We start from the raw sequence: 21,160 nt of genomic DNA, 5'->3' as shown, positions 1-21,160 counted from the left end.
TTCCTCAGGAGCCTGTTCCATAAATCATACATGACTGACGTACTGAAGAGGACACGAGGGCAGCAGCACAGAGCGGTGTACTAGTATTATCACACTCGCATGCATTTTCCTTATCGCTCACTTTTTACCCCTCCACCGGCTCCTGCGGCTCTTAAGATGTCTGTGAGACATCTAAAGAGCCCGAGAGGAGAGAGGAGAGGATCAAAACTTGAGACGGAACACAGGAGAAAAAGAAACGCATCAAGGATGAGACAGGCGTAGGAACGCGGCGATAAGACGGAGATCAAACGCGAGATGGAGTGGTGGAGGGAGACGGAGGAGACAGACGTGGGGGAAGAGGGGCGAGGAGGGGATTGAGATAGTTCGGCGAGGTAAGAGGCAACGCTGTGACCTACTAATGCAGAACTGAGGAATTCTCACTGCTGACTCCAAACACATTCCTACAGCCTACAAATATTAACCCCCACCTCACCACCTCGGCCTCCATCTGAACGCACGAGGCAGCCACCTGGCCCCTGCACGAGGAAACCATTCATTTGTCAAACTGGTTAGTGGAAGAGATTCTCACACTGTAACCAGAGACAGGAAAAACACCAAAGAAACTCAGTAACCAAAAAACAGCAAGTGGTAATTTACCAGTGATCAGAAAACATGTAACATGATGCGAAACTTTAGCATCACACTCACGACAAAGTAGACAATATGTGATTTCGTTATGCTTATGAGAATAAAGAATGGAGAAATATCTAAAACAAAGAGACTGCAGCTTTCCATGAATACAGTGCTCGCTTGTTGCTGTTCAGACGAAATGGTTGAGATCTACTTGGTAACTAGTCTTCTCTTGAGAGACGCATGTCCATGTAGATCAGAATCTTATGATGGCAAATAGTGAGAATCTGTGGGTTTTGGTGTTTGGGCCACAGCCGCATTTTGAGATCAATGGTTGATCAGATAAATATATTTAATTAAAACATTTCCAACTGTAGCTGTAAGCTAAATTAAATAATTTACAGGTATCTCATCTCAAAGACACATAATAATGTTAATATTTAATTGAGTGTAAAAAGTTGTTCAATATTACTTTAATATCCATTTAAGGTTTGGTACAATTCATTTCTTATTGTTCAAGATGCAGACAGAGTGCATTGACATTTATTTTATTTGTATTAAATTATTTTAGTACACTATTTAGTTTCTTTAACTAATCTTATTTAGTCACAGTTAATATAGGAACAGAGAGAGTAAGATGTTTTGTCGTGATTTAAAAAAGGGACATCGCAGTTTACACAGAATGTTTCTTAGATCCCTTGGCCACATTGTAAATGTAAAACATCTGATGACAAAACACTAATCAAAAAAGAGCCATTCAATTTGGTAAGCTTTTCTTATTATGAACATATGAACTGTGCTGATTGACACAATGACACAATGATATAACAGTTGAATAGTAAACTTTTATAATATGTAGTATATACAAACATCTCTGGCACCTCTGCAGTATTATCCAATATTAGTTTACGTCAAATAATCTCTTCTCCAACCTGTTGTCCAAGTACTGTATAAAGTATATAATGAGTATAGGTATATACTTGGAAAAAGTATAGAGAGGAATTCAAATCTACAAATTAAATAAAACATAATCAGAACCCCACTATAAACACACTGTACGCTGTTACAAATAGAAGCCCTGCATTCAAAGTTTTACTAGTGTGGAAATACTGTGTTAGAAAAAATCGAATTATCAAAATTGGTCCTTTTGGGGTGTTATAGTATTATATATTTAATAATATTGCATTATTATTATTATTATTATTATTACAATGTAGACATTAACATGTAAAGAGTGTGTTAATGTAGTTGTTTGAGGTTGTGCTAATTGTAAATATTTTAGGTACCACTGGGTATTTTAAACTATGGCAGAGCATCCTATTCATATGATCATCTTGTAATTAGTAACTACGGCTGTCAGATAAATGTGGTGGAGTAAAAAAAGTAAAACTTTGAATATTGAACAGAGACAAAAGCCTCTGCCACATAATGAATCACCTCCCACAGCATCGCTCAGCAACTGGCAATAACATCAAGACGTGCATCTCCTGCAACTGGGACAAAACACAAGAACTTCATGTCAGCCAGACATTGAAACGGGTCAAACTTAGTTTTCGCCGTGCAGCACTGCGCTTATAAAGTAGGAAAGCCCTATGGGTATCCAGATGGAGCTCTCTCTCTGCCCCGCTTCAGCCCCATGTCCTCGAGAAGGCAGACAAATGCGGATGCAACTGGAACACTGAGTCCGGGGGGAATAGCTCTCACTCCGACCGTGAGAGAGCGTTAGTACATCCACAGCAGTCACATGCTGCAGTGCTTTCTCTTCATGCCGGACCCCGTTGCCTCCTTTGTGTGTTTGTGTGTATGTGTGCGCGCGTGTGTGTGGCCCTTTTCCGTCTCTTTCACACCAGAACTACATAATTGATAGCGAAGGCTGAGTTATGTTTTTATAAAGTGCAATACATTAACGGCTTCCTCTGCACTCTAAAGTTTAGATATGCTGGGATCAGTAAGTGGTGGCCTCAAGTTGAAGAGGTTTTAAATAACTGATACATTCATTGTCAGTACAATAAGCCGGGGTAATCCATTATTTCTGCCAAAGTATTCACTATTATTACACAGACGCTGTGGAGACGTGCTGAATGCCTCAGATGCTCATATGATTTAAGCGATTTTTCACTAGAGCTCTTAATCTCTGTTTTCATTTTGTTTGGAAAAGTGAATTGAAACATTTGATTTACAAAATGCACCACAACCACAGACAGTGTATTTGCACTGAACTGGCATTCGATCTCAAACTTAAAGCCCATTCCAAGGAATTTCATCATTAGCTAAGTAAATGTCTGAATAACTAAGTAGGTAAGAAGCCAAAATAAAACAACTAGAGTCTGAGGAAGCTGAGGATTTCATAAATGCAGTTATGGAAGTAAAAACACAAGTTGTGCGATATTTAAGTCGAGGCAACAGTCTGTACTGCTCCAAAGGATACAGACAGACAGACAGCTCCCATGTAGCTGTATTGGATGAGTGTGGTGAGCACTGTGCAGGAAGAAGTCCCACATCGAGCTCCCAGTGCTGAAGAACATCAAACCAACTCCACACATCAAGGTCAGTGTGATATGCAGTTATCCAGATTATTTCAGTGATTGATCGTACTTGTATCAGTCGAGTCGATTTGAAACAGATCAAATCAGATTAGATTTATCAACAGGAAAAGTAATTGGCAACCACAAATGGCTAATTGATGGATTGTCCAAGGGTTTTTGGTTGAACAAAAAAAGTTATTTGACGTCATCTGCTTGGTCTTTGGAAAACTGTGATCATGGCAGTTTCCTTTGTATTTTGATATTTTATTTTGATTGATCACGTGAATAAATGGCAGATCAGTTGATAATGGCAATAGTCCATGTGTCATCTGCATATTACCTACAGCATTGGTGTTTCTTTTGCATGAAACTGTCATGAAAATATAATATTTAGCAATTTAAATACTTGATGTGCTCTTTATCTGTCATCATATAAATAGAACTTCCCACAGGAGATGAAAAGGATTGAAAAGGAGGATGTGACGACTCTGTTCTGTAAAAAAGCTTTAAAACTTTTCCTGAGCCACTGACCAAGGCCTGAATCACGGTGATGTAGAGTATTGTGTGCATGAAATAAAAAAACAATAATATAAAGTAATATTAAGTCCCCAGAGGTGCAGAGGTGTTAATAGCCCAAATTACCCAAAATGGTGTTAATTAATTTTAACTTGAAGTCATGGGTGACATCATTGCCCAACTGCCTACTTCTGTTAAGATCAAATATGTGCAAATGAAAAAAGCAAAGTGACCATTTGAGCATGCTCTAAATAAAAATGAACCACTACTCATTTTAAACTTAAAAATAATTGTCTGCGTTTACCTGTGCTTTTACGTTTTCGTCATTGCAGTCTATGGGCACAAACCAGCCACCAATCATCAAGGTCGGCTATTTGGGTGTTTGGTTCCAGCACTAAGTCTTGAGTTGAGCTTGACTCCAGACTGTTTCTAGTAACACCATGATCCTCACAGTCCCCCTACGATCCACTGATAAGGAAAACCTCATCTCGGATGGCACACCCTGGCATGGAAACAACTGGGGCATTTTAGAGTTTGCTCGCCTGCAGTCAGGGGTACAGGGGCCAGGAGCTGCATGGAGATGGACGGGCGGGTTAAGCGCACGGACAGAATGAGGATATATCGCAGCTCCTCGAGCGGGGACGACACTAACTTGTCGATATTAAAACAATGGAGGGCAGTGTAGACAAAAAGCTAAACAGGTATTTGGTGAAGGAAGTTAGGTGTTATTGGACGATGGACGACAGATGAGGCTTGGTCATGTGCAGCATTAACGGGGACACATACTGAGACCTCAAACAAACAGTGGAAGGGGAAGTCGAGGGTGGGACATGTCAGTTCCAGAGCAGAGAGGGTGACGGACAAATAATAAAAAAATACTTCGTCATCGTTCTAACAGTTTAACACCAGCCGAAAGTACGAACCAAAACCAGACTAAAAACGATGAAAAGATTTACTAAGACAGTGATTGACGCATAATAATGGCAGAGGAGTGAGTGCCCCAACCCAGTTCTTCGTTCCCCCCTCGTCCTCACAACTGGGCCCCAAAATCAGCCTGAGCCTTTTGACAAACGCTGAGCTTGATTTCAGCCAAGAGCTCTTTCAGCAAACACGCACATTCTGTCAAGCAAATGCAGGAGGTAAAAGGCATGGCTGGATTACGGGAGAAGCGTGGAGACCGAGGGGGAAATGTTCCAGTGGGAGTGGGAGGAAGGAAAATGACTTTAGGTACACAAACCAGCACAAACCACGCCGGAACTGAAAACAGAAATCAGAAATAGGCAGCAAACACGATAAAAGAAAGAAATGATACGTGATTACTTTTCTCATGAAATAATAGCTCAAGAGGGAAATAAAGAACAGAAGAGAATTCCAGCATTTGTTGCATAAGTCTGCCTCTTTTTTTTTTTTTTTTTTACCTTTTCCCGCGTTTCTTTCCCCGATTCCAACTTGATTCCTTCTTTCCGCTCCCTCTTCCTCACTCGAGTTAGTGCTTTCCCTCTCGACTTGCAGCCTTGCATCTCTATTTCACTCCAGCCTCGTCGGTGTTGCCTCATCTCCCCCTTCGTCACACAGCGATTTCTCTTCTTCCCTCACTCCTCCACGCTCTGGACTTTGAAGGGAAACGTGCCTTGTGGACAAAGGAAATCAACGGCGTGAGGAAAGTACCGGTGGCAAAGGCGAGCGGACAAAGTCACAAGCAGTACAGCGAGAGGCAGGAGGAGCTGCTGCTGCTGCTGCTCGGTTTGTGGCTGGGATAGCATATGCTGGAGCTGCAAAGAACCGGTTCCACTGTACGCTTGTACCGAGAGGACACAAAAGTCTTGGTGGTGCAGAAAACGGAGAATGCAAGAGGAGGGAGACGGCATCAGTCATCATGTGTATATCTATGTGTGTGTGTGTGTGTGTGTGTGTGTGTGCATGTGAGTGTGCATGCAGGGTAGGAATGAAGGAAAGGAGAGAGGGAGGGACAGAGATTGAAAGAAAGGTGGGAGGGACTAGGAGCAGTATGTGGAGAGAGGAGAGGGGAGGAGACATTTTTTCTCCGTTTTCCTGTTCACTATTTTTTTTAAATTTCCCCCCATTTTTTGTGTGAAAAGATCCCCATACTGTCTCCGCACACAACTGCCTTGTCAGTGGGTCATTATTCTACCTTTCCATGACTGTTTCCCCCTTGTCATATTCCCCTTTGTCGGGGCCAGCTGTGTCTTTAAGCCCATGCACTTGAACTGAGAGAGTGCATTTCTTCCTCAGTGTACTTCCCCTCCGTTGGCCCCCCAGCACACAGGAAAGAGACACAGCTTGCAGGAGAGAGAGAGAGCGAGAGAGAGAGGGACAGCGAGAGAGAGAGAGAGAGAGAGAGAGAGAGAAGGACAGAGGGGCAAAAAGGGGCAGAGAGAGAGAAATGCAGATGGGGGAGGGGACGGGTTTGTAAATGGTGGTTTCAAGGCTATGGAGAACCTGGAAATGAGTTCAAGAAACATATAAGATGTACATTGTGCTGACTCGAAAATGATACGTTAGTCAGAACACAAGTTTTCTTCTGCTGAATCAATATTAAAGGAATGTTTTCTGCGAGTGACGAAAGGGTGAACAGAACACACTCCTGTAGAAATATGCCCACTAATACGGGCATACACTTTGTGAATGCCCGTATTAGTGTGCCCATATGTTTATAACATCATGAAAGTGCACAATTGAGAAAGTGCAAGGCTAAGGTCGGCCCATTAAACAGAGCCTCACATATCTGCACAAAATCTCCATGGCAACTGACATACAGGTGAAATGTTTCATAAGAAGACAACTCGTTATGTTGTGGGTCATAAATGGACTATTCTACCGGCTCATGCTTTTATCTATTTGTCATTATTTTCCAGAAAGCGAAAGAAAGAAAGAAGAAAGAAAGAGAGTGGGCAGTGCACTCACCTTGACTGATTTAATTGTTGAGACAGCAGAGGGGGAGACAGAGGGGAGTCAGGAGCTCTGGCAGGATTCGATCGCAGGCCAGCGGGGGCGTGTGGTAAACTGAACCACCCGACGCCTCTCACAGCACAGACCTGCGCATGTTCAATTTTCCAGCGTTAGTCCCTGAGCATTTCGATTGGGGCCAGAGTTTACACAAATGGACTCTAAGGTTCACAGAATCATCTCGGGTTGAACGTGAAAAATCGGAATCTCGTGTCATCGCAAAGAAAGTTTCAAAACATGTATGCAGAGTTTAAACTAAACAATAAGAAAATAATGTAATGTACGGGAGGAAATAAACTTAAGACTCACAGCTGTGAATTCATAGGGTTTTATAGTAGGCAACACTTTAACAGGAAATTAACCATCATTTTAGAATTTTAAGAATAATTTGGTACGAATCACAGAGGAAATAGAAACCGAGTGTTCAGTGTTAAGTTATGAGCATAACACAATGTGAAAACTGTCTACAGCAGCGGTGCGATGTAACAAAGCAGATTTACTTCAAATGTTAATTAAATTTACTTTATTTTAATGTATCTGTAATTTATTTAAGTAGATTCACTTTCAGGTACTTTTCACTTTACTCCCTTACATTTATCAGAAAATTTCTGTATTTTCTATTTCACTCAATTTCTTACTCAAAGCATTACTTTTTACACTATTACATAGTTTAAAAAAATATTTTTAAAGTAATCCATACCGAGAGGGGAATTGGTCCACTGACCCAATCAGAGTGGGCGATTACACTAGACTCCGCCTCCTTCAATGAGAGTAAAGCAAGTACTTACTTTTACTCAAGTAGAAAAGTTAATCTAGTACTTTTACTAGAGTGCATCTTTGTCTGTTTATTTGTACTTTTACTTAAGAAAAAATATTTTAGTACTTCCTGCACCACTGGTCTACAGACAAACATGTATTTCAACAAATATGGACAATAAAGTTTCAGATAATAAATGAGCAGTGAATTATTTTTCAATTAGGTTTACATTGAGTTTTCTGCCGAGGAAATTTCTATTTTCCCCTCAAATTTTAGCCATTACATCGTTATTTCTGGGAAACGTCCTGTTGGAAATTATTGTTATATTGCAGAACTGGAAACATGATGTGTTGACAAGTTACTCAGACATAGAAAGAGAAAACAAACCGGCACCATTAAACCCTGGAGTTCTCCATCTTATTCCTCAGTGACTGGACTGGGACTTTCACATTCACGTTTAAGTTTCATGACACCAGAAATGAGCTGGGGGGGAATTTAGAGGATTAAATGAAGTGAATCTTTGAAATGACTTTTAAATACTAGGAAATGCGAGTTGTACGTTTTCCAAGCAGCAAATTGTTGAAAATGTCACACACTCAGAGTTATTTACTCTACAATTACTAATTTATTTATTACGTTCACTTAGCTTTACCTGTCTTAAGCACTGGTGTGATGCAACGAAGTGCATTTACTTAAAATTGTTCATGTATCTGCACTTTACTTAAGTAGATTTATCTATTTTATTTTGATTCCTGTACAATTACTGACATATTCATGAGGTTTACTTAGCTTGATTCCTAATGCACTTAGAAGACGGTTAGCGCTGTAATGTATGCCATGTTTAGACTGTGATCATGTGAAACAAGGAGAGGGGCTGAAATACAGGCAATTAAAAAGTCAGTGACCAAATGAAATCTGGAGAGAAAAGGCTTTGTTGTTGATTTATCTGGCTTAGATCAACAAGATATAAGGGTGGATGTAAGGCTGTCTTATCTACAGAGAAAATATGAGGGGAGGGATATGTCAACATCACATGCACGTACAGCACTTGAACCCTAACAGTAAGGGGCCATCTAAAGCAAGGCTGAGAGAATATTGTAACTATTATTTAAGAATTTGTGGGGAATATCACTGCGTTTGTCCTTCACACTAGATAGAGCCTGCTGGTTCCCAACCTTTACAGTTTGTGAACCATTGCTGCCAACCAGTGTTTTCTCAGGACAACTTGTGATGTTTGATGATGATGATGTTGTTCCCTTCCCAGATTTTTAATACGTTAAGGTCCTGAAAAGGTAAAAACTCCCAGTGTGTGTACCCAGTAGACCATTTACACAGCAGCCCTATTGACTCAGAATAGAAGGTAAAGACATGTTACTCTTAATGGAGGGTATCTTCAGCACAAGTACAGAGTCTGATTCATGTGAATAGTAATATGTGCATTTAGATGTTACTTAAGAAGTTCTATTGTCACAGGATTGTTTTTCATTTGAGCAGCTATCGTCAATATTTATATATATCATGAATGGATCAAGTGATAACTTGTAAGAGAAAGGTGTGATCGGAACATTCTCCACTGTTGCAGGAAGCTTTTACAATTACATCAACTAGCTGGAGAATATAATGGAGCATTTCACTCAATAGGTGGTGGAGACCAAAAACGGAGCTGAAAGAGGATAGATATTGGACTTACATTTATCAAAGGACCATATACATAAATCCAAATTAATGACAATGTTTTTCAATGTCTGCTGGGGGTATAAATAATCAAATGTTTGCTAACAAGTTTGCCCTATCAACTAAAACGCTGCTCCCAAGTGGCCAAAAAGTTAAAGCAGGTTTAAGGTTTGACTGCTTTGAAGGAGTTTATTTCCTTTCTCGTGAGCCTTCAGATTCTTCTTGTGACCACACTGAGGGTTCAGACCCTCACTGTAGCTCATGCTGCAGGTGACGGGCCGATCCATCATCTTTAATGCAGCCTTGGAGCAGGTCTTATCTTCTTATTTTCAAAGAGCTAACAAGACAGATGAACGTGATAACGCACTGATCTTAATACGCTGCCTCAAAACGATACAGAAACAAGTGCGAAACGTTCGTAAAAAGAGGCACCGCGCTGACAAAAGCTTAATTTTCAATCTAAAAAGAGGGCACCAGCCTAATGCATTGCAAATACAAATAGGTATCGACCCACTGAGAGGTGGAGGGGAGGGAGGCGCTGGTTGGATGATAAAGGTCAATAGAGGTGTGCGCTGCATTTGCTCGCACCTTTTTGTTAAAATATGTTCCATTACTAGGGACCAGCGGCGAGGGCGAGAGAGTGGATGCCATGAGAAACCGTTCTCTCTCTTAATGCAGACAAACTATTCCCCCAGCCCAAGGACAATCATTACCTGAGGGGAAAGAGGCAGCATGTGTGTTAGGGGAAGAGATGCTTATACTGGCGCTGATCTTGAAAGGGCCTGGCCGATCGATCACATTAAGCTCCCTGCGAAAGAGAAAAATCAATATGTTTTTAAAGGCGTAGCAGGCTACTTGTGGCGTATGCGTGTGGGCTTCATTGATACCACCAGACACGCTCAGAGAGACCCTGCTCCCTGGAAAAGAACGATCACATTTCGAGGTCAAGTGGCCTCATTTCCAATACTTATCACCAAAATCGCAGGACTTTTGAGGAGATGTGTGTGGGTTTGTCTGAGGCGTCTCAGTTCGGGTTCCCATTATGGTAGCAGAATGCTCGCAAGTGTTTGAGGAGCACAAATGACACACTGACAGAGAAAATCAATAGTTTTCAGATGGAGAAAAAGTTGTGCAGAGGCTCAGCAACAGAGCAGAGCAGAACAGAAGGAAAGAAAGAATGACCTGTGACTCTTTGAGAAAAGTAATTGCTTGCTTAAAGACAGCGTAATGCAATCAGTCGCACAGCCAGCAGCAAGAATTGCCTACAGAGGTTGAGCTCGGAGAGACGCAGTGGGAAAGAGGTCAACGAGAGCAAAAGAGCGACGCAGGGAGACGGAGGGGAAACAAAGACGGAGAAGGCAATTTAATTTCCGTCAGTTGTCAAAACAACGCTAATCAATACAAAAGACACCCACTCTTCAACTCTTTCTACTTCTCTCATCTCATCCCCCTCATCTCCCTTTCTCTCTCTCTCTCTCTCCCCATCTATTTCTATCTCCTACTTACACACTCCCTGCAATAATTTACTCTTGAGTTGGCATCTGGGGCAGGGGAGTGAGCTCCAGCAGCCGAGGCAGGAGGGAAAGAAAAATCCACACGGATCTGACATGCTGTCCTCAAGCTACCTGCAGAGACACACACACACACACACACACACACACACACACACACACACACACACACACACACACACACACACACACACACACACACACACACACACAAATGTAACTAGCAGTGAAAGGAAGAAGGAACATCTAAATGGACATACAAGGAAATGAACACATTATTTATAGAACAGGTTATTATAATGACTTAATGTAAGAAGTGAAAAAGGGAAACACCATCCAGATGTGCACAGCAGAGAGGGAGAACATAGAAGTGTTTACATTTATGACTGAGAAATAACAGTGAGATTGAATAATGGGCTGAATACTTTGTCATCAATCCTTAAATCATCGCATCTTGACGTTTAACCCGTGACAGATGCAACACAATCCTGCAAAAACACACCATTTCAAAATATCAGTTTAAGTCTGACTACAGTATTTGACTAGAAGAAGATTTAAGTTCATGAATGTACAGAGGGTTTATAATACCTGACAGATCCAGGATGAAGGAGGCGGAGGAGGAGGAGGAGAAATGATGATGAAGGAGCGATGAGAAAACAAGGGAAAAGGAAGTCGAGTTTCTAACGTGGTGTTGACTCTGTGGTTTTTCTTCCACTTTTAATTTGGGAGAAAAGAAACCAGCCTGCCCTCTAGTGGCCACAGAGAGTATCACACATTCCCTGGTATACATAAGTGGGTCATAACTTTTCATTTGTATTTTTACTCAAGAACTCAAGTACAATTGGGTTTACTCCTTTTTGTTTTAGAGGGAAATATTATACTCCACTGTATTAATTTGCAGATTAAGATTTTATAATGAAAAATATGTGATAATCTAACAAGTATGATACATCATTATGAAATAAATGATCAACACGTCTGCAATATTTTCTAAATTCAACTTTCTGAATTTAAGTCAATGTCAATGTCAATTTTATTTATATAGCACATTTAAAACAACTTGGTTGACTAAAGTGCTTCACAAGTATAAGGCACAACAAGAAGACAGTAACACGCAGTACATCAGAGTACAAGTAGTAAAATAAAATAAGATAGAAAGTAGAATTATTTGAATTAAAATAAAATAAAACAAAATATAAGACATACAATAATAAAATAAAATCAGCTGGGATAAAAACGTTCTCAAGTCGAGGGGAAGGCCAAGAAGAACAGATAAAAATAATAATAATAATACATTTTATTTATGGTGCCTTTCAGAGCTCTCAAGGTCACCTTACATGGCAGATATAAAACACAACAACAGAAGAAACAATGTATCAAAAACATCAATAAAATAAATAAAATGAAATGAACAGTGAATAAAAAATGGAGGACAATCAAACTGAAAAAGCCTGTTTAAAGAGATGAGTTTTTACATGTGATTTAAAAATGGAGAGAGAGTCAGTGTTGCGAATGTCTGGTGGGAGAGGGAGTTCCAGAGGTGGGGGGGGGGGGGGCAGAGCGGCTGAAGGCTCTGGATCCCATGTTGGACAAACGGGCAGGTGGTACAGTGAGGTGAATGGAAGAGTGAGGTGAGGACAGATGGTTTTTTAGTAATGATTTGAAGTGTGCTAGAGAGGGGGCAGATCTAATGTGGAGTGATAAGCTGTTCCACAGGTTTGGGGAGGCTACTGCAAAGGCACGATCACCTCTGGTTATGAGCCTCGTTTGAGGTAAGTCCATAGACTGTGTGGGTAAGACCAGGAGGAGCTGAGTGGCTGACCTCAGCTCTCTAACTGAAGTGTGGGTATGGAGAAGTTCAGCTAAGTAAGGTGGTGCCAGTCCATTTAGAGATTTAAAAGTTAACAATACTATTTTTAAATCGCTCCTGTGACGAACAGGAAGCCAGTGGAAGGAGCGCAACACAGGTGTAATATGGTCTCTCTTTTTCTTTCTGGTCTGGAGGCGAGCAGCAGCATTTTGGACGAGCTGCAGGTGTTTAATAGACGACTGGTCTCAGCCTACAGGGAATTGCAGTAGTCAAGGACGAGAGGTTATGAAGGCAGGGATCACCCTCTCTAGATCTTTTTGTGGGAGAGAGGCCTTGACCTTGGCTGTGAGTCTCAGTTGAAAGAAGCTACACCTGACAACGGAGGAAGTTTGCTTGTCGAATTTAAAAACCCTGTCAATTTAAAAAATAAAATGCTGCTTCTATTGCTAATAATAGCAATCCATTAATGTATTTATAGTATTTTAACACTGACACAGTGATGTACATTTCATACTTCAACTTTTTCTGATAATACTGTAAAATAAAGTACTACATATATAAGTATTATAGTAATAATTTATGAAAAGTAGTATAGTATAGTTTAGTATAGTTTAGTATAGTATAGTAAAGCACAACACAGCACAGTATAGTATTGTACAGTATAGTACAGAATAGCTTAAAATAATATAGTAGAGTGCAGTATAGTATAGTTAATAGTAATAGTAATAATACTACTAGCTTTCTGATAAGACTATCATAAGGTAGAGACCACAAGGAACAAACACGAGGATTACTTCAAATGTCATCACATAAGTGAAACCTCACCCACACACTCAAGTATACTCAAGTGGATTATAACTTTGTGTTTTTACTCAATAACTCTAAGTACGCTTATACTACATATATAGTAGTGATAATGTACCAATAATAGTATAGTATAGTATAGTACAGCACAGCATAGTATAGTATTGTACAGTATAGTGTAAAATAGTACAGAACAGTGCAATATAGTATAGTTAATAGTAATAGTAATGACACTACTAGTTCTCCAGAGAACTAGTAGTGTCATTACTACACACACACACACACACACACACACACACACACACACACACACACACACACACACACACACACACACACACACACACAATTGTTACCTTGTCTGCACTTTTCGCCATATTTGGTCCGGCGGGGTGGGCGGGGTCAGGGACAGTCACCGGCCTGAGAACAGGAAGTGAGTCACACTGACGGTAAAGTTACGCGTGTGTTGCAGCAGGAGCGCCGAGCTGAGAGAACAAGGAAGCAACATGTGCTGAGTGCATTGAGTCCAACACACACACACACACTCACACACACACACACACTCACACACACACACACACACACACACACACACACACACACACACACACATATACACACACAGAGAGAGAGAGAGAGAGGGAGAGAGACACAGACACAGGAGAGGACACGTTCACTGACTGCTCGACATCCACGCAACTCATATTCTTCATTTCTATCCGTGAGTACGTGTTATTTTTATTCTTTCTTTCTCAAACTTGTACTGTGTTGTTTTTATTATTTCTTAAACTTGTAATGTGTTCGTTTTATTCTTTCTTTCTTAAACGTGTACTGTGTTGTTTTTATTCTTTCTTTCTTAAACTTGTACTGTGTTGTTTTTATTCTTTCTTTCTTAAACGTGTACTGTGTTGTAGTTATTCTTTCTTTCTCAAACTTGTACTGTGTTGTTTTTATTCTTTCTTAAACTTGTACGGTGTTGTTTGTATTATTGTACCGTGTTTAGTTTGCGCTCGTTGTTATAATTATAATGTTGTGGTTTTAGTCAGTTATTTACCTGTATTCACTTTAGTGTTTATTTTTTCTTTGTACTGTTTCATTGGGGTCTCACATTTGGCTGTTATTGGTACTTACACACTTATGTCTCTTTCTAAAGATGTGCGTTAAACGTACAAGTTGTAACATTAGTTTCAAATCATCTTATTTAGCTAAAATAAGTTTCCTGTAGGTTCGTTTCTTCTAACTTTCTACATTTCCACTGGGGGGTTTCCGCACTGTCACTAAACCCATTTGTGTTATTTCCAGTGTGTAGCCTTTCAGTTTCCTTCTTCACGCTGGAAACACACTGACTAAAAACCTGATGAATGAATTATCTTCATGCTGTTTCTGTCTGTTTTGATGTACTATGGGTGTCCACAACACGCACACATACACGTGTCCACCTCCTAAGGTGGGACTGTTGTGTGTCCTTTGTTTCACGCAGACACGAAAACAAGTTTCGTTGTCACCTGAGGTGAATATTTACGAAACCAGGACAAAGGATCTCTGTGTGTTTCATTTGCAAACCACTGACCAGGATGTGACATGTCTGTTTGGCCTTTAAAAAAAAACTCATACGAAGTTAAAGTATTCTGCACGTGCACAACATTCATTGAGGTTATCAATTAGCTTTATATATGTGATCCAGCCCGTGCTCAGTGTGTATACTGGAGAAAAACTGCAGAGTAGTCAGTGGAGCAACATCTGAGTCTGAATATGGGTCAAGTCAAATGTAAATGGTACAAGCAGACAGAGTGTGGTAATGGCAGTAGGTCACTGCTCAGTAAACAGACAGTAATTGAGGCAGCCGAGCTGTTCATCTTCTTTCAGGACGTCTGATTATATCAAAGACATGACACCAGTCAGTAATCAGAGCAAACACACACCATCAGTGCCGTGATTGTGTTTTTACTTCCTCTGGTATGTACAAATATTCATCATTAATGTGACCTGATGCAATCTTGCTGAAGACATGACTCAATGTTGCACTGAATCACTGTTTATAATAAACCTGATGTGTCACATGCTGTCACTGGACACACACTTATGACAAAAATGCTGCTCTGACAATCAGAGGAAATTGTTGTTTGTTTTTTAGGTCTGGGCAAATAAACAATAATAATAATTATCACAGTATAATTTTCATCAGTAAGATTTGTTATAAAACTCCTGAAAACAAAACTGATTGATCAACCTCAGATTTTTTAAATGTTTCGCTGTTTATTAAGTGTTCGTTATCCTCTGTTCATAAAGAAGTGGTTAAAACAACAACAACAGCAATAATGATTATTGATATCGACTGATGTGAGCATTTAATTCTTGATATCAATTTTGGTCACATCGTTCAGCCCTGATTTGGATCTTGAAACACCAACTTTCTTGGGTACAATAAAAGACATTAAGTTTCATCTCTAGAACAATATAAATGTCTGATAAGCCAACTGGTTTTTAAATGTTTATTTAGTCCAAGATTTGAGACATTTATCAACCCACGGAAGAAGAGTTTATCTTTTAGTTGAGAGCTGAAAAGGATGAGTCCATGTATTGATGATCTGTCTGAAATTTATTTGATCGGTAACAGTATACTATCCAAATAAAAATGGTAACAGCTTCTCACTTGTGATTGTTTGCTGGTTGGATTTGTCCTCTTTTTTTTTTTTTTACTGTTTCATGGACGAAACTATTTTCTATCACTGCCAAGAGCCAATAAAAAGATTTCTAAAGAACATGACGATTGCAGGAATCTGTAATAAAACTCATCATTAGTCACAGTCTTGGTGATGTTGACATACATAACATGATGGTTTAACATGTAAGTTTTATGCTGTAAATTATCTCACACTGATTCTGAATAACATAAACTCTGAATAAAAATAAAAAACAATAGAGGCAAAAGGCTTTGTAGTCAGCGTTTATCGGTCCAAGGCTCCAAGCCCAAAAATGCTGACAGATATCCACGAATGGCTGCATCAGCTAAAACACCTTATCGCTTTTGAAATTCTGTGGCCTCTTGAAGGCAACATGAGCAGGAATTCGAGTACAAGGCTGCTTTAACATTCATCAATGTGGCAGCAGAAATCCCAAACTTATATACCCGACTAGAAGAACCTGTGCTCATGTATGTCGGTCAGACTAAGTGACAGCCTGTGTGTTGTAAGATTTAAGACCCTTTTTTCTGCCGGGTGCTGGTGGAATGGGCATTTTTTTGCTGCTGCATGATGGAAAGCAAAACCGTATTGCATCACAGAGGAGGCAAAAACAATGTGAAGAATACATGCTATTTGACCCTGTTTACCCCAGAGACAAATAACTGAGTGGAATATCTCAGCTGCTGCTTGGACCTCTAAACATAAGGCACCGCTGATGCTTGGTTCATGTCATGTCAAAACACTTATGTTAGGATTTTATGTCACTTCTACTTTTACTTGTCATGCTGCTTTTAAGGGAAGGCTGTGGCTGCTTCTCCCAGGGCACAATAGTAATTTTCTCTCACAACACATTGCACACTTCAAATTAAATGGCGGCCTGTTACAAGCCACAATAACAAATGAGCGTTTGCACCTCGATGTTCAAGGCATGATTAAGTCGTCAGGGACATCAGCAGTGTGCTCGCACGCTGCAAAGTTTGAATTTCCTTGGCCTCTGTTGAACATGCTCTTCCCTCCTGGTCACGCTGACATTGGCAACCAACCCAAACAGACACGCTATCAGTAGATAAACAGCACTATGAGTTCATTTGGATTTGTATGTCAAAATTTGTACATGTCGAAATGCACACTGCTAGTTTGCATCTTGTTTGCCTGTATACAAACTTCAGCCTTTACGGACTCTAGGTTCAACTGGAGGTGATTTAAAAAAAACATAGGACGATGAGGGGCAGCTGCACAGGGAAGTGCTGTTATCGCTGCAGCTGATGTTCCTGCTCCCCCACATCTCGTCGAAGGGAAGTCACAGTCTGTTATCAAAAAAACTCTGATCTCTCTCCTTCTCTGTGCTTTGGTTTGAAACAAACATAGTGATTGTGGCAAGTGATGACAGACAGAAACACAAAGAGGGGTTTTTTTGGGGCGGCTCAACTGATTCTTTTTTTTCATCTTCAGTTTCTGCAGACATCATGAAAAGAGAGGTGAAGGCCGGAGTGAACTTCCTCAAACGCCTGGTCGTGGCGCGTGGCAAGCTCGACGAGGCCAAAGCAGAATTGTTTGCTGAGAAGCTGCAGAAGCTTTTATGTGACAAATATGACAATCACTGGTACCCTGACTCCCCCAGCAAAGGCCAGGCTTACAGGTACCTGCACCAAACTCAACAAAATCCTATTCCAGTTTATTAGCTGAGATCCACGCACCACAGAGGGAGAGATCCACATGTGAAATGCTGAATTTTTAACCATTTTATCCTCCACAGATGCATTCGGATAAATAATGGAGTACTGTGTGATGAAGTGGTTCTGAAGGCGTGTGAGGAGAGTGAGCTCACAGCCAGTGAGCTGTGCGTGCTGCCTGAGGTCACAGTCTGGATTGACCCACTAGAAGTGTGTGCAAGGTGAGTCAGCGGGTGAGGCATACAGACAGGCTTCAATGACAACGAGGCATTTCCCAGTCTCGCCAAGAAATGTGTTGTCATGATGCATTCTGTGAAATGATGAATAGATACAAGTGGGGAGTAAAAAGTGGGAATATGGGTGACTGTTAGATACAAAAAACGAAATAATCCACTCCCTCTTCACAGATCTGGAGAGAACAGCAGGCCCTTCACAATAGCCAGTTTCAAAGAAGAGGAGGAGGCAGAGGAAGGAGGCGTGAAGGGAGAACAGGATGAGTCCTCCGTGGATTCAAAAAACCTGGAAACGTCAGATTACCACTCAGCTACCTCATCAGACTGTGGCTCCACTGCGTCGAGTGACACAGAGGAAGAGGCAAAGGATGGCGAGACGGAGGGCGGGCGAGGGAAAGAAGGGGGAAAGAAGGAGGTCGTCAAGAAGGAGGTGCCAGAAGGTGACGCCTACACGGTAGCCATGGTGCCCAGGATTCGGAAGCGACATGGAGAAGGACCAAATAAAGTCAAATACGTCAGAAATATGGTAAGGACCCAATGTCTCCCATTTAAAGGATAAAGCTGATTCATCTGCAATTGAAGATAGATATAGAATAAATAGAAAATAAACGCAGCAATTGCTCTTGTTTCAGTAATATGCCAAATACAACAGTTTAACAGTAACCCTTTTTTTAAATAAAAAAAACGAAATATTTGAACCAGCTCAAGTGTTAGGTCTTCAGTAGGCAAAAATTGGTGATAAAATTAGATAAGATAAACCTTCATTGATTGATAGGGAAACATGAAAAGCATAGAAACAATATCTGAAATAAATAAGCTGGAAAATGAAATATTATACACCTTAAAAATATACAATACAATATATAAATGTGCAAATATATCTGTGGAATACAAACCTTTGATGTATTTCAACAAACAGGTTGAGGCTCTAAAACATACGTAGTTTTATAATATGAGAGAACAACGTGTACAGGTATGTGGTGACAAACTGAAGATTCTTGGCTGCAGTCACAGAAAAGCTGTGATGTTTTCATCTGCACCCACAAATGCTTTAAAAGTACAGACTTCATATCTATTTTGTACACAAACCATAAGCTGCTTACTTTGAACACGATCTGTCTCAAGTTATTTCCATGTGATTTAGTTTCAGTTTTGTATGTTCTAGAAAGGAACAAATACAACACCTGTACAATAAAGTCTCCACCATCCCTGCTAATCTCTCATACTCCCTCCAACCCTCCTCTCTGCTCAGCTCCCTGCAAGCCTCCAGTACTTCTACCACCCTGCACCAGTGTGGCCTCAGTACAAGAAACCGGCTCCGGTGTTCCTCACCACGGTGTGTGTGCCTCCGGCTCGGCCTCCTCCTCCACAGCAGGTATTTGGCTACTACATCTTGCCGCAGCCGCCTCCGCAGTTCATTCTGCCTCAGGCCACTCTGCAGCCGTGGGGAGCTGTGAAGGGTTAGAACCAACCAGCAACCGAGGTCTGAAGGCGGATGGAGAGTTATAAGCTGCTTCGACTGAGCCGTGTCCTATCAGGTCTGAACTTGGGCCAAAAAGAACATTTTCCACTGTGTAGTTGTTTCTGTCTTTTTGAATACTGGTGATTGATTGCTTGTTCTCAGCACAGAGATGCCACTTGAATGAAAACTTTCTTTTTCTTTTTGAATCTGTCAGCTCTTCACAGCAATTTATTTACATACTGTACACATTAAGAATGACTTCAGTCACTGGGTGCTTAGATTAACTCAGGGACTCTCAGCAATATACTCGATGCCAAATAATTGTCTTCCAGCTGTTATCACAGTCTGTCACTTCTCTCTCCAGGTGTGCTCCACTGTGTGTACTTCACAGTCAATCAATGTAAAATGTGATTCAGGGTTTTAATCTATTGTAGATTAGAAATATCAATTATGTATATCAAGAATTCTTTCGTACTAAACTGCTTGTAAATAATAGAATACTTGCATACAGAGATAGACTGATGCACACTTTCTAATATCACTTGTAATTTATTTGGCCACCAGTGGATGGCACTCAACTCAAGGCTAATACATGAAATTGTATAGTTTCTATTAACAGCAGCTGATGGATACTGCAAATCTAACTTCACAGAACACTGGTTTTAAATGGCTCCAACTTCCTGCTTTCAACCAAATATGCATTTTTGTTCGTTATGTGTTTGCCTCAAGCTTTTTAAAAAGATTTTATTGTAAATAACTATCTCTATGAAATCTGCTATTGCTATATATCCTTATCCTCTCCATTTACGCTCACTGTTTCTTATGTACTGAGATTATTTAATTATTGTATGTGTATATGCTGCATGCAACTTTGACGCTCACCTGCTGGCTTAAAGTGTTGTTTTGCTTTTAAATTGTGCATCAGCCATTTACTTTTTTATACTGAAGTGGAATAAATCAACTTCCATCTGTGATTGTAAGTTTGTTCTCTTGCTTTATACCTGTATAACCTTTAAGGGCAGAGTTTGGTGCTGTATTTTAGTGATGTCTGATTAGATGACATAAGTATATTTTTGACCCCATAGGAAACACTATATTAACTGTACTTCAGCTCGTGCTGTCAGTTAGAGCCTTGAGGACATGGCCATCAGCAGGATGCTGCAGCAGGAAGGACTAACGTGTGTTGGGTGCGTCACTACACCCAAGGTCATGACGCTGTTCCTCCTTAAACAGGCCCAGTAAAGAGGGTGAGGGTTTGTGCTCCACTTTTTGTTTAGCCTTTGATGGATATAACCTTTTGAATCCGTTTGTAGGAAATGAAAGGGCACCATGGCAACTCAGTTTGTATAATAAAAAGTATAATAAATCAACTTGTAAAATAAAAAATAATATTTAAAGAGGCTATAAAGCACCTTAGTAAAATACCCGTAAAATATATTTTTTAAGATGCGTGACTAAGGAGTGGAAGCTGTGCGAGCCATGGCCAATCCTGATGAACCATGACGAATGGTTTGAATGGACCCCAACAAGTTACTCAACCACGAGATGTCACTCTGCAGCTGTTGTGGAACTCGTGCTGACCAATTATTGGTGCTCAACATTGTTGCAGCGCGTTACCAAAAATAAAATAAAAAAGTTTATTGTGGGACATATTTTATTTTTTTATTGCCAGAGAAGGGAAACAAGGATTCGTGACTTGATCCATGACAAGTGAAACACAAAACACATTTTGTCTAAAATATTTTTTTTCCATCGAATAAAATGTTATCTGATGAAACTGATCCAAATCAAATAAAGAATACAATATAAAAGAACATCTCGTTTCTTCTATTAAAACAGTGGACCTGCCATGTTCGTGAGATTGAATGCGTCGTGATTCCTCAGGAACACACACACACACACGCACACATACACACACGAAGATTTGCGGCAGGC

The 21,160-nt window shown here is 40.4% G+C and overlaps 1 protein-coding gene across 3 annotated transcripts; it reads left to right on the top strand.

Moving 5' to 3' along the window:
- The first annotated feature begins 13,767 nt into the window (after nt 1-13,767).
- si:dkey-79d12.5 (maternal B9.15 protein) lies at nt 13,768-20,199 on the top strand. Of its 3 annotated transcripts, none has more exons than XM_034611734.1 (5): nt 13,768-13,894; nt 17,310-17,496; nt 17,614-17,751; nt 17,938-18,289; nt 19,016-20,199. In XM_034611734.1, the coding sequence occupies exons 2-5, from the start codon at nt 17,324-17,326 to the stop codon at nt 19,226-19,228; spliced, it is 876 nt and encodes a 291-aa protein (XP_034467625.1). In that variant the 5' UTR covers nt 13,768-13,894; nt 17,310-17,323; the 3' UTR covers nt 19,229-20,199. The 3 variants fall into 3 exon arrangements, with proteins under 3 accessions (XP_034467625.1, XP_034467626.1, XP_034467624.1); XM_034611735.1 differs by having other exon boundaries at nt 13,770-13,898; XM_034611733.1 differs by lacking the exon at nt 13,768-13,894 and adding an exon at nt 16,959-17,153.
- The last annotated feature ends 961 nt before the right edge of the window (nt 20,200-21,160 follow it).

The sequence above is a fragment of the Hippoglossus hippoglossus genome, chromosome 16 (genome assembly GCF_009819705.1).
Source record: "Hippoglossus hippoglossus isolate fHipHip1 chromosome 16, fHipHip1.pri, whole genome shotgun sequence".
Taxonomy (NCBI): domain Eukaryota; kingdom Metazoa; phylum Chordata; class Actinopteri; order Pleuronectiformes; family Pleuronectidae; genus Hippoglossus; species Hippoglossus hippoglossus.
The sequence above is the reverse complement of the archived record's forward strand: the minus strand, read 5'-3'. Positions and strand labels throughout refer to the sequence as shown.